Source organism: Myotis lucifugus, unplaced genomic scaffold, assembly GCF_000147115.1.
Source record: "Myotis lucifugus unplaced genomic scaffold, Myoluc2.0 scaffold_31, whole genome shotgun sequence".
Classification (NCBI taxonomy): domain Eukaryota; kingdom Metazoa; phylum Chordata; class Mammalia; order Chiroptera; family Vespertilionidae; genus Myotis; species Myotis lucifugus.
The window spans coordinates 5,209,214-5,223,309 of NW_005871079.1; the positions used below are offsets into that span (position 1 = coordinate 5,209,214).

A 14,096-nucleotide genomic window follows, 5' to 3' on the forward strand; every position below is an offset into this window, starting at 1 on the left:
AGAGAGGTGTTCAGTTTCATTTCCCCCGAATTTCTAAGGTTGTAAGGAATTAGAAAATGCCACTTTATCCTTAAAAATATAAGACTAGGTTTTTTAAAATTTGTGAGGTTTTTTTTAAAGCACCGATAAATGCAAATATATGAATCAGATTCTGCTAAGGGCTTCTTAAAGACCCTGGGGTGGGAGGAAACAGGATCTAGAGGTAGGCCACCCTGGTTCTGATCCCAGCCCAGCCACTGACTGTGTAATCTGGATCCAATTACTCGCTCTAATGAGGACTCATTTTCTTGCCTGTAAACTGAAGAAGTGAGTCAAAATGAATTCTAAGACTTTATTTCAGCCTATATTACCTTAGCAGTTGAAGTTCAGCATGCAAGAATAATACAGAAAATCAGGCAACTATCAAAATTGCAGGCAAATGGCTTGACAGAGCCCTTAAATGATATGGTGCTTGAAAAGGCAGCATCCACCACTGCCTTTTCTCCTACACCCTCTTGCACATCTATCACCCAGTACCCCATGGTTCCTGCCATTATTAATCCAGAGGAGCTGTATCTAATTGTTGTCAACTCCGATGTGGACAGGACAGAATCTGTCCTCCACTACTCTTCCATCTGCCCCTTTTCACCCCAACTATTCTATTAACTGGAATTGATAAGGAATTGAGAACCCATCCCAAATAAACACACACACACACACACACACACACCAAAAAACACTCTATGAGGGGCTTAAAACACTCTATGAGGGGCTTGGTAGGGGTAAAGCTTCTGCAAAATCTTGGCATGTCAAACAAAATGTAGCAATTCCAGGTTAGCGAAGAAGAAGAATAAAAAGCTTCTTCTTTTCTTTTTCTTTCTGTAGGAGAACTCCAACTTTCCTCTTGTAACCTCTTTTAAGTACCTGAACCTATGTGCAAAGCCCAGACCTTGTCTTCTAGCTAGCTAGAAAGGATGACGTCTAGAGGTCAAGGAGGTATTCCGATCCTTTAATACAGCGGTTCTCAACCTGTGGGTCGCGACCATCGGAAAACACATATAGCATAACAGATATTTACATTACGATTCATAACAGTAGCAAAATTACAGTTATGAAGTAGCAACGAAAATAATTTTATGGTTGGGGGTCACCACAACATGAGGAACTGTATTAAAGGGTCGCGGCATTAGGAAGGTTGAGAACCACTGCTTTAATACAAGCGAAATCCTCCCCCAAGTACAAAGCCATTCAAGAATGAAAAACCAAATGGAATGGAAATGAAAATTCACTGGGGTGCAGGAAAGAGAGCCTTAATTTGACTTTTTGTTAATAGGAAGAACAATCTGGCTCATTATCCTTAAGCACTACGCACCTGTGAGGCTTCAGCTCTTATTTCTGACTAAAAGGGTAATTTTGCATTACAAAGCTAAGTCCCCTGCGGATGTTTAGGTGTTGCTAACTTTGAATGACAACAGCCTCCTCTTCTTTATTTGTCTTTGAGTTGCAGAGCAAGGCAAGGTCCAAGCCGATTTTTAAAGTACTGAGCTATCACTATCCTAAATATGTGTAATTTACTAATAGAGACATTTCCATAAAGGCAGTTTTTTCCTCCCAGATAAGAAGTCTCTGTTATCAATTAAGAGAAATTTCAAGGGCCATTTTTTTTAATCACCAAGAATTTTAATCTAATGATTCCAGATTTCACACTCTGTGAATATTATCAATAATGACTTTCAGAAAACTTTTCATCACATGAACATTTTGAAATGGACTCATTACTAGCAGCTCCCATGTTTCTCTGTGTGTGTGGTGGGGGTGTGGGGTAGGGAGGGGGCTTAGGGCTGCCATCTGGTTGGAAGTGAGCCTGGAGGCTGGGCTCAAATAGCAGCTTACATAAGATGGACACCATGTCAAGAGTTCATAGGAAAGAAGGGGGCAGTTTATAAGAGGTTATGTCCCACCCCTCCCTTCAGTCACCATGGCTGGTTCTCTGACCCCCAACAGAATCATACTTTAAATCATTCCTTCTAAGTGGGAGTCTAGTTGTGTTTCTTTTTGGTTTCCACAGAATTCAATAACCCATGTATTTCTTATTTGAAATTGAGCAGGTGGTAATATTTTTTTAGTTCCTCACTTAACTTAGTTTCTGGGGGAAATATTGATATTTTATAGGTAATGCATCCTATCTGTTGATTTTGAAAAGGCAATAGAGAATATAAGTCCAGTTTTTAGGATGGTCTATTCTGCAGCTTAGAACTTAGGGAAGATTGAAAGACTACAAGATTCATTAGAAAAATGAGAAGTTTATGTCACTACCTTCGATAACGATTAGCAATAACACAAGAAATAAAAATGCCACGGTACCAGGGTCGCTCAGCTTCTCAAATAATCCCCAGACACTGTAATACCCATTGAGCGAAAGTCCTAAAATGTTTCCAAAGTGCCACTTTCTTTGATTTTTCTATCTCCATTTTTCATCAAAGACACGAAGGAATAAAAAAATGTTTATAGCTGTGCAGGGTCTGTGTTCCCTAATTACCTGATCCTGGAGGGAGGGGCGGGGACGAGCATAAAGGACCACAGGCCTCCCCAGTGTGAGTTGACACAGAATGAAAAGCAGCTGCCAGCTGTCACTTGTGAGGGGCTGGCTGGGCAGGGCTCCACATCCTCACGTCCCCCCTCCTTTCTCCCCCTCCAACTCCCCAGCAGCAGCAGACCAGTCTCGGGGACAACACCCTCCCTTGCAATCTGTCCTCCCCACACCCCATCCTCCTCAGGCGCACCAGGACCCACCTACCTTCGGAGGAGGATACGAGGGGCCTGGCTGCCTGGAGGGTGAGAAGGATGCTCCGTTACAGCTCCTCAGCATCTCCCTTCTGGAGCAGTTAACTGCAAATACTGATTCGCCTCCATTTTCTGGTCACATGATCACTGGCACATCTAAATAAGGATGATCACCTGCCTCCCAGCTCTCCCCGTGTACCCGCCACTGCCACCACCACAGCTCGGGCTGGGGGACAGAGCTGGGCTGTGCAGAGTTTCATTGGGGAACACAAAATACTCTTTCACCCAGAAATGCACTTGTAAAGTCAGAAATGCACTTGGGTTTTGTGTCTGTTCAGAAATATCGCTGCCACTCCTGTTACTGAGTGAGATTGGATGTGAATGAGCCCAAAGCAAAGGTTGGAAGGAATTTAGTTCCCCTGAAACCTATTTTTTAAAAAATCCTGTAGCTTCTCAACACACCCAGTAAAAAGGTGGTGCACTTCTTTTCATTTCCTGGACTATGAATAAAGGGCTATATGGGAGCACAGTGGGATACATAAAGAAGTGCAACTGCAGGTCCTAGAGGAAGTTAGGATGTTTGCCTGAGATCCACACGGTTTTGCTTTTGGGAGACAAGGTGTGTGGCCTTAAGCATGTGGACCCAAAGTCAGAGGCCCAAATTGGAATCTGACTTCCATCACTTATTCGCAAGTTTGGAGCAGTTACTAAACTGCCTGGTGCCTTGGACTCCTGATTCGCAAATAGATAATAATAATATTAATGTTACTTGAAAGTAAGATCATCTAGATAGAGGTCTTAGAGAGTCTGGGTTAAAATGAACTCACAATTAGTAAGTATTAGTTACAAATACTGCTATTAATTCTAAAAACACCAGCAGAAGTATTTGATGTAGTGAAAGCAGAAAATATGAATGAAAAGTTTACATAATGGAAAGGCATGCCTTCATTTGACTGATCTTCAAAGAAAAAACAACAACATTGTCAGACAAACCAAACAAAGACTTCTGGTCATATTTAGGCAAACTGCCAGTGGGAATAACAACTATGGGTACCATCGTCAGAACTAGGTTGTTAGATCTTTTTCCTTTTTGGTGGGGTGAGCGGTGGGTCGGTTGGGAGCAGGCTGCGATAGAATAGGGGACTAGGCAGATTTAGGTAATCTCCAAACGGTCTAACTAATAAAATGGGAAGGTGAATTACTCAGCAGAGGACCTGGCCATGGTAAGGATTTAGGAAATGTTAGTTCCTAGTCTTAAAATGAAGGGCATGTCACGTCCTCCCCATGGCTGTTGGGGAGGCCGGGGGGGGGAGGGGGGGGCGGGGGGAGGGGGGAAAGGGCAGTGGAGAAGGGAGAGAGAAAGAAGCAGGTTTTATATCTTCTTTTATGTTAAAAGCTTACACAATTCTTCAGTTATAAAATCATTTCTCATGTGTCGATTGTCTTTCAGCTCTGGGGAGATTAGGGGCGGCAGAATCAGGAGGGTGTGACTTTGCAGAGGTTCAGCAAAAGCCTAGGTGTGTTTCCTAAAGTTGAGCCAAAAGTCGTGAGGGGAGAAAAGATGGTTTCAGAGCTGGCTGCACTCTGGACGCCCAGGGTGAAGGCGAACAAAGGGGGATCATGTCTTTGTGAAGTTCTGGTTCATTAGAAGGAGTTTCCCTTCTCAGCTGAAAAAAAGGCAGCTGTTGGAGTCCTCAAAAAGAAGAGATGTGGGAAGAACAAACACTGGGACTAAATCTGCTTTAAATAAGAATGTCTATTTTAAAAGTCAACAACTGATATGGAAAGAGATTAAGTCTGTCATCAGGCCAGTCACAGATTCCTTTACAACATTTACTGGTAAGTAATACTTCGTTAAATAGGGAACCGGGAGACTTCTGTTTTCATAAGTGACATTTCCTTTTGTTATGCAGGATGTTCTCTCCTCATAGCACGAACTCAGAGTCAGCTCATCACTTGAGGAAATGTATTATTGTATTCATTACACGGAAGCAGTTAGGATTATTTTGAAAAGTAAGAACTACTGCTTCACTATAATGAGTAGCATCCTATTATAGAGACAAAAAGGACATGGTAGGAGTCAGATTTCTCCAGTGGAATTTTAGTTATTCTTTGAGAAACTAATACTTGTAAATGATTATGAACAAACGGAGGTTAAAAATAAAAGCAAGAGTATATAAAAATATATTGTCAATTGCTTCTTGAGTTGATGGTATAACAGATGACTAAGCGGATAGAACAAGTTTTCCTCTCTGGACAATCAAACTGGTGTAGGCAACAAAGGACCCAGAAAAGAAAATTGGACAGGCACACCTATTTTTCTCCAGGAAGTGAGTGAAGTGGATAACAGCACTCTAGGAAAACTAAAAGGCTAGGAGGGTCTTGGAGGAACCGTAATGAACAGGAGGAGCACAAAAAACACGAATAACGGGTAGCTTTGGTCTCAAATTTCAAAGGAAGGGAAAAAAATGAATCGTGCAACATTAGAAAAGAAAGGTGCATATGTCTGTTAGGAAGTGAATGCTTGTGTGCCCCCATATCCGTACATTGAAACCTTCCCTCCCACTCATGCACTGGTATTAGGAGGTGGGCCTTCTGGAATTAGGGTTAGATGAGACCATGAGGGTGGAGCTCTATGAATGGAATTAGTGCCCTTATCAAAGAGACCCCAGAGAGTTCTCTCATTCTTTCTGCCAGCGAGGATACAATGAGAAGTCAACAGTCTGCAACTAGGAAGAGGGCCCTCACCAGAACCGGGCCCTGCTGGCACCCTGATCTTGGACGTCCAGCCTCCAGACTGTGAGATAGAAATTTCTGTTGTTTATAAGTCACACAGTCTATGGTGATTTTTTTATAGCAGTCTGAACTGACTAAAACACTCCCAAACGAAAGCTCGCACATCTGCCTTGGAAAAGGAAGTAGCAAACACCAGAAATTATCACAGCTTATATTGGACAAACTTCACTTTCTTTTCCATTCATTCAATCAGGCATATTGATGGGGTGCCTATTGGGTGGCAGGTGCTCTTCTAAGAAGCACTAGGGGTACAGTAATGAACAAGACAAACCACACTTCTGCTTTCTTGGAGAATATATTCTCCTAGGTAGAGACGGACACAGCAGAATCAACCAAACCAATATAGGAGAGGAGATCTTTTCACATAGAAAAAAAGTGGAGGAAGAAAATAAAGCAGGACATTGTGAATGAGCTTTGTTCTTAATCACAGCACTATTGACATTTAGGACTGGATAATCCTCTGTTGGTGGAGTGGGAGGGCTCTCTTGTGCTCTGTTGGCTATCCATGGCCTCTACCCATTAGATGACAGCAGCATTTACCCCAGTTATGACAACCAAATATGTCTCCAGACATTGCCAAATGTTACCTGGGTGGGGATGCAAAATTACCCCTGGTTGAGAATCACTGGGCTGGAATAACTTGGTGGTTCAGTTACTGCTACTCTAGATGAAGCGGTTGTAGAAGCTGGTGAGCCACAAATAATGAGAATGAGCCAGCCTCGCCAAGAGCATTCTACACGGATATAAAGATGTACAAGCCAAATCACAGCCTTGAGGGGCCTACAACCAGGTAGGTTGATAAGAGAGTTATAAATATAACATGAGGCAGACTGTGAGGAGGCCCACAAAAGGGGGCAAAGTATAGGGAGATGCAGGAGAGGGAGGGAGGACTTCTGATTGAAAAGATGGAGCATGTTTTAGGAAGGAAGAGACATTTAGTCAGGGTCTGGGTCTTCAGTGAAAAGCAGAATTCCAATGTGCAGAAAAAAAGGTAGGGGAGAAGGAATTAAAAGAGGTGCTGAGATAAGAGCAAAGAGGCAAGAAATAGAATGAAGTCTCTTCAGGGGAACCATGAGCAGTTCTATGAAGAGGATATATGCATCTATTTAAACTTTCACTTGAAGGCAATGCTGGTAGATATTGTAAAACTCCACCACCATCACATGACTTAAAAGTAAGCTGAAAAAGAAAAATACTGACAGGACCACAACATGGCATTAGGACTTAAATTAATATAATAAAATACGTATTCTAGAATTCTATACATTTGATACTGGTGAGTGATAAATTTGGCTGTGAAATGTAAGCTTCCAAGGAACTGACTCAAAATAATAAACATGATCAATTACATTAATGTTATTAATTAAAGGAAGTCCGATTCCCTGGTTAATAGAAAATGGAAATTGGATTGGATTTGCTCACAAGAGCACAGGCACTCTGATTAGAAAATCCTGGTCTCAGTAACATCCTTGGCATAGAGATGAGCGCCACTGGGCTGACCTAAAGTTGTTCATCAAGGTCAGCCAGTGATACACACCAAAAAGATACAGGAAAAAGGAAACTATGGTGTCCTCGTGCCCATAGGCTTGCTTAGGCTTCAGCCAAGGCAGATTTTGGAACATGCAAAGAAACATATGCATTACATATTTTTTACTCAGTCTTCCATCTTCCATAAATTCTGAGTTAATCAACATGTTGAGATAGTTTATGGGAGTGAATTAAAAACTCTACTCCCACCGCACCCGTCTCCCGGAGCCGGCCTGAACAACAGCAGGCGCGTGGGAACTAGGGCAGCGGCTGCTCGGAGGTACGCGCAGTGGGCCCCGAGGAGGGGAGAGCATGCGGAGCTGGCGCCTGGGTCAGAGCTGTACGTGCGGGCGACATCATTGTCCACATGGAACAGCCAGGATTTATGCAGATTCTGGCGTGCATTACCCAACAACCAAATATTTGGGAAACTATCCTCGCTATGGCAATGTGCTTCCACCTCAGAGTCTTAAACCCAAGCAAGAAGTTCGAGCGTACCATGGTGCAATGGAAGGAATGACTACACTTAAGTAAATATTGAGAAACTCTTTGCTTTATTATTTTTCTCCCAACTCTTCTGGTCTCAATAAAGCTGTTTAACTCTTAAACAAACAAACAAACAAACAAACAAAAACTCTACTCCCTGGCCATTACTTACAACAAAATTCTTATGTTAATAATCAAAAGAAGCCACATCTCTTAACCAACAGTTCAAAAAGAGGGAAGGTAGCATTCTAATGTCCTCGACTGGTACACCCTGGATTTCTAAAAGTCACTCCAGGGTGACCCAATCCTGGAGTGACTTCTTCACAGCCTCTGTTCTCAAAGAACTCGAGTGGATCTTGGAAACAGACCCTCCAATGCACTGGAGGAATCGTTAGCTAATCCTGTGTGTTAATACATCTCAGTACACTTTTCAGACACTGAGCTTCCACCACTGTCCAATGATGCCAGGTAACTTCTGTTTGCTGCTTCAGGTCCACTCTCCTACTTACTCCACCTGCTCTCTACTCCAGGAAGCTCCCTTGCCCACTGAATTCCACTGGGTTTTGGCTAATGAGGCCCCCTGGTGGGTGATGTGAGGAAGATAAAGGATATGCACTCACCGGGCTCCCTCCAGTGGGAAGACCTGAGGCTGGCTGTCCCCTGGCAGGTCACCACTCCTCTCACTGTGGTCCTTCCAACCCCAAATTCCTCTTGTGGTAATCACCTCCCCGCCTCACCTCTGAGGCCTAAGAAAAGTAACATCTGTACTGTTACTATTCCTGGGTTACTGCACTACTCCTGTGGGTTCCTTACACTTTGCCTGCATCTTTATAAATGCCCCCTTCATTAAATATTTCTCAAATTATCCTCACTTGAATGTGCCATCTCTTTCCTGCTGGGTCCCTGATACATGAATACAATCTGCTTTTAAGAGCCATGATTTCTCCTTTTCCTAAAATGCTGTCAATTTTCATGAAGGTCTTTTTTTCTGACATTAGTTTTGACATTCCGCCATTCCAGCCAGAGAAGTACCTTGGATTTTTCCCTCAAACTAGAAGCCAACACACCACAAAAGGGCTCCTCTGTGGGAGTCCCTCCCACAGGACAGCTGAGTTGTACCACCTCGTCTCGGTGCCCGTGCTTTCTCTTGCTATAAAATGCTTCACCACAAAATACCACATCTATAAATATCTGAAAAACTTAAATGCACATTGAGGGGCTTTGTTTCTCTCATGTCCCTCTGAACTCCGGCCACTCAGGTTGGCCTCACACACCACAGTTGGGGAGCAGCCCACACACGATAGTAGCTCTCACGGATTTGCTGTGGTGGGAAACGTGTTCAGGGGTGGGTGAACCAAGCTCAGAAGGTCACGTGACAGTGTAAAGGGTCAGAGCCACGTTCTGACTCAGTTATTCTCAAACTATCTCGGTGGGAACTTGGGCTATTAAACTTGATGTGCCTTTTAATGGGACCATGGGAGAATAGGGATAAATGCATCAACCTATAAAAGAAGTTCAAGAATGTGGCTGTTGTGGCCTGTGTGTCTGAGCTGGAAGGAAGAAGACTTACATCCAAGTCCCAGCTTGACCACTTTCTCATTTCTGGAGAACATTAAACAGCTTGCGTAAGTCAGTTTATGAATTAGGGGTAATAAAACTTGCCCTATCTCAAGTGGCAATTGGGTGGACCAAAGAAAATAATATAATTGTCTATCCGTAAGCACTTATTGGAAGTCTGGGTTGGGCTGGTCAGATGTGCAGAGGTGGCAGGGATAGGGGTGGGATGAGGGGGAGACACCAAAAATAAATTTTATTTTTTAAAAAAAAGGAGACTAAGGCCTGAATTAAAGTGCAAATTTAAAGACTTTTAATGGTAATTATCACCACCAATTCACCAAACACACCAAATAATCAAATACAATTACAAAAATAAATGAACACAGAGCAACAAGTCTGGTCTCCTCGGTTTAGTCCAGGGCAAAGCCAATAACCAGTGAATAAACAAGGGATTGCTGTAGTTTATGGAGTATCAACTTACGCCGATGAAAGGACAAATGTTTGGAACTGGGATACAGCCCATCCAAACAGCGGGACCCGGAGAGGGGGCAGAGTGTGCTCAAAGAGCCCGATTCTTCTCTGAGTGCCCAAACCTATCATCACTCAACACTGAGAGAAAGAGGGAACGGATGATTACTTTACCTGTTTTTCATTTTCAACATTCACATGGATGTGAGACCCAATGTACTAACTCCTCAACCAGAAGTCCTGGACAGAAAAAGCCTGAATTTAGAGGACTCATGAAAAACATAAAAAGACCAAATGGGGTCAGAGGGAAGAATATGAATTCTTTCCCATAGTCTCGTCACACAGAAATAAAGTTCAAAATTGACTAATTTAAAAAGAAAGAACGTACAGAAATCACCATAAGAAGCAGGTCGTGTGGAATATGAAATATATCGTGTTTGAAGGTGATTTTTATTTTAATGAGTACCAACTAACTCATCTCTCAGAGCTAGTATTTGAAACTGCCAAATACAGTTTCAAAAGTACACATTACAACAGCTACTCCTCCCCTCTCCCCCCTCACTCCTCTCCCCACCAGCCCCCGCTGCATGTATCTACTAAAGATTGGATAAGTATTGTCAGTTTTCTTAGTCCTCTGGGAAATTATTTCCTTGCCCCACACCTATAGAAAGCCAATATATTTGTATATCAATTGTTCCGTTTTTAAATAATTCAGATGGTTAGTTTACAAATGGTAATGGTTTCATGCCTGCTTAGCCTGTAGTTCCGGCTTTTGAATATAACCTGTGATGATTAATGTTACATATCAACTTGGCTAGGCTATGGTGCTCAGTTCTTTGGTCAAACACCCCTCTAACTATTGCTATGAAGGTATTTTTCAGATGTGATTAACATTGAAACCAGCAGACTTTGAGTAAGGCAGACTATCCTCCAGACCATGGGTGGGCCTCATCTAATCAATTGAAGGCCTTAAGAGCAAAGTCTGAAGATTCCCCCAAAAGAAGGAATTCTTCTCAAGTCTGAAACCCAGAGACTCCACTGCCCTGCAGAATTTGGACTCAAGATTGTCACAACTCTTGCCTGAATTTCTAGCCCATGGCCTGTCCTATAGACTTCAGTCCCTAAAATTGTGTAAGCCAATTCCAATTCCTTGAAACAGTTTCTATCTACTCAATCATCTCATCTATCTGTCTGTCTGTCTATCTATCTATCTATCTATCTATCTATCTATCTATCTATCTATTGCTCCTATTGGCTCTGTTTCTCTGGAGAACCCTGACCATATATAATCAAAGTATCCCTTCTTCATATGATATCCTTGCAACAGTGCCTTCTTTTTAAAAGAAACATATAAATGGTTATTAATTTTCAGAAAAGTCCGTGTGCTGCTGATTACTCTGCAGATGTTCTCTGTGACCGCATAGGAAAGCTCAGGCCCGTCCATCACTCTCGGGAATTAGTGAGCGATCCTGAGCTGGGGGGTGGGGGCATCTGCAGCTGGGGAATGACCAAGGTGTTGGCAAAAGCCTCCGGGAAGACTGGATCTAGGGAACTAGAACACTGTGCTGAAAATCACAAGGGAGAGAGTTTCTCTCTCAGCACTCACAGTAAGTTTTGTGAAAAAGAATTAGTAGGTGGAGGATGAGGAGAAAAAGCACCTCATCTTCCTCAGGTTTTGAAAGCTTACTGCTCTCAAAACAGTGTGAATGCTGGGAGGGGCTGTGCTGGGATGAGCGGAGGGCAAGAAGCCAATTTGTAGCTAGTGTGTCACATCACAGCCTATTTCTATTTTTTGTTTTTGTTTTGTTTTGTTTTTTTATTTCAGAGAGAGGAAAGGAGAGAGAGAAGGATAGAAACATCAATGATGAGAGAGAAGCATGGATTGGCTGCCTCCCGTACACTCCCTACTGGGGATCAAGCCCACAACCCAGGCATGTGCCCTGACTGGGAATTGAACCCTGACCTCCTGGTTCATGGGTTAATGCTCAACCACTGAGCAACATTGACTGGGCCTACTTCTGTTTTTGAAGACCAGGTTTTTTATTTTTATTTTTTTTCAGAGAAGAAAGGGGGGAGAGAGATAGAAACATCAATGAGGAGAGAGAATCATTGAGCAGCTGCCTCCTGCATGCCTCCTACTGGGGATCAAGCCTGCAACCCAGGCATGTGCCCTTGACAGGAATGGAACCCGGGACCCTTCAGTCCGCAGGCCGATGCTCCATTCACTGAGCCAAACCAGCTAGGGCTGAAGACCAGGTTTTAATTTATTTTTAGGACAGTCTTGATTTTAGGTATTCTGTCTTATGATGAGATTATCTGTTACAATATGTTCCCGGGTTTTTGGTTGGGAAAATATGGTTATCTTATATCGCTTCTGTGATTACTTTCCTGTCTCCATGATTCCCTTCACCATATTCTTCCCGGTTAATGTGGCTGGCCTCTCCCCCCCGCCCCATGCCTTTCCAGATCACGACCTTCATTTAATGTCCATCTCGAACTGCACCCTATGGGGTGCAGTATGACTTTCATGGGCATTAGGAACTTTTGCCTTCATGGGCTCCTTCCTTCCTTTAAACAAAAAACCTAAAAATTTATTTTACATCCTTGTTGGCAGAAAGAAATAATCCACAAAGGAGTATACAGTAATAATTTTTTTGTCCTTTTGACTTTCAAAGAAATTCAAAGCCTCTCCTGAACCCCTTCGAGTATAATGGGCCTTGGGAACTCTGCCTCCTGATCTTGTTGGATAACAAGCTGTCCCGGATTCCTCCATAAAAACGCCTCCCCTCTTACATACTGGCATCAACACACACTCGACACAGAGAGACTCAAATGCAAACCCCAGTGTCTTCACTTTCTAACTATAAACCAGAGCAAGTGACTCAACCTTTCTGCACACCAGTTTCCTCCTTTGTATACTTCTTACCTCACACAGTTGCCATAGTAATGTGAAACCATGCAGACATAGTGCTTAGTCTCTGGTCCATGGCAAATGCTTGTAATTGGCAACTATTTCTGTTTAAACGGACGTTGGTCATTAACTACCTTCATTTAAGTATTACCCTACTATTCACCTTTTCAGTTATGTTTAACTCCCTTATTAAATGTAAATCCCTAGAGGGCTAGGAATAAGTTTTAGACCAGTGGTCCTCAGAACTTTTAGTGTGCATCAGGGTCACCTGGTGGAGGTATTGAAATACGGATGACTGGACCCCATCTGAGTTCTTGAGTCGGGAGGTCTGGTGTGGGGCTGGTAATCCACATTTATAACTAATATGCAGGCGATGCTGAGGCCGCTGGGTTTTGGACCCCCCTTAGAGAATCACTGCTTCAGACAATTCTGCCTCCTCCAATATCTAGCACAGAGGGAAGTTTTGAAGTACTAATATTTTTATACTACTATTAATGCTGGTAATAACGCTAGAGTTTTAATAATACAAATATTTCCAAGTAAATTATTTATGCAACAGGTAATACAAATGCCAGCAGGAAAATCTGCCCCCTCTCCCAACTGTGAGACAACTTTCATTACGGCAGGAGCTGAGCAGAAAGGGCTGCACAAAGAAACCTGATTGAAAGAAGAGGGGCAAGTGGCACAAGGCAATGCTATCATCTGTTTGACTTCAGGGCCATGTGCAAAATGCAGACAAGAAGCCAAACAGTAGCTCAGCCAACTCCAGGCTGCCTGCGTTCTTAGCTCAATCTATAACAATGCCAGCAGGGCTGCTGGGATCCATCTGCTGCTCTCTTTCTGATAACGGATCTGGGGTCTCTGGAAGGAAATAGCTTGACAGGAAGAAAAAAAGATTAGACCAACTGAAAATGCTGGATTTATGAAGCTTCACTTGGATCTGGTATAGCTTTTAACTCTTTATGGCCTTTGACGAAGCCTCAACATACCCCTGCTATTCTGTGTGTTCTCCGTTCCCTTCCTTCCTGGAGAAACGTAATTTTTGAAGACCAAAGCTCTCCTGGGTGTATCGTGGCTACACACAAATTAAATTTGCAGGATTTAATACTGATGGAAGGCTTGACATCCTCCAGCCCAACCCACTGGTTTTACAGATGAGGAGACTTAAGCCTAGGGTTATCCTAAAATGCATAACCGACATGATAGCATCAGGCTGGAGTCCAGATTCCCTGACTGGCCGTGGCTATGTGGTGTGTATACTCCTTTATACTCCCAAAATGAGTAGAAAAAAGTGATATGTTTTTTTCACTACATTTTAAGGGGGAAACATGATTCTCCCCTTTACTTAAGTTACTTTTCACAATTTGCCCTTTTGTCTCTGGAGGCAGGAGAGCAAATAAAGAGAAACACAAACAACTCTAAACAGTGTCAGCAGGGCCTGGAAGCTTGGGGGCAGGGACGGCATCCTGTTCCCTGCTATGTCCATGGCTACCCAGACACTCAGCACAGAGCAGATTCCAAAAACCAGGTGGTGAGTGAATGGATGAATAAATGAATCACTGGTTTAATAGTGGTTTGTTGATTTTCC

At 43.0% G+C, this 14,096-nt stretch overlaps 1 protein-coding gene across 12 annotated transcripts in view; it reads right to left on the bottom strand.

Annotated features, from left to right (window-relative positions):
• PRUNE2 (prune homolog 2) overlaps positions 1 to 14,096 on the bottom strand; it is a 208,397-nt gene that overhangs the window by 52,943 nt on the left and 141,358 nt on the right. The window contains exon 10 of one of the 12 annotated variants that reach the window (XM_023752399.1): positions 4,148 to 4,811. The exons of 9 other annotated variants lie outside the window; for them this stretch is intronic. In XM_023752399.1, coding sequence (XP_023608167.1) covers positions 4,784 to 4,811 — 28 coding nt within the window. In that variant the 3' untranslated portion in view covers positions 4,148 to 4,783. Of the gene's footprint in view, positions 1 to 4,147; positions 4,812 to 9,416; positions 9,739 to 11,749; positions 13,384 to 14,096 lie in introns of those variants that run through there. 2 more of the 12 variants (XM_023752400.1, XM_023752397.1) reach the window with 2 other exon arrangements.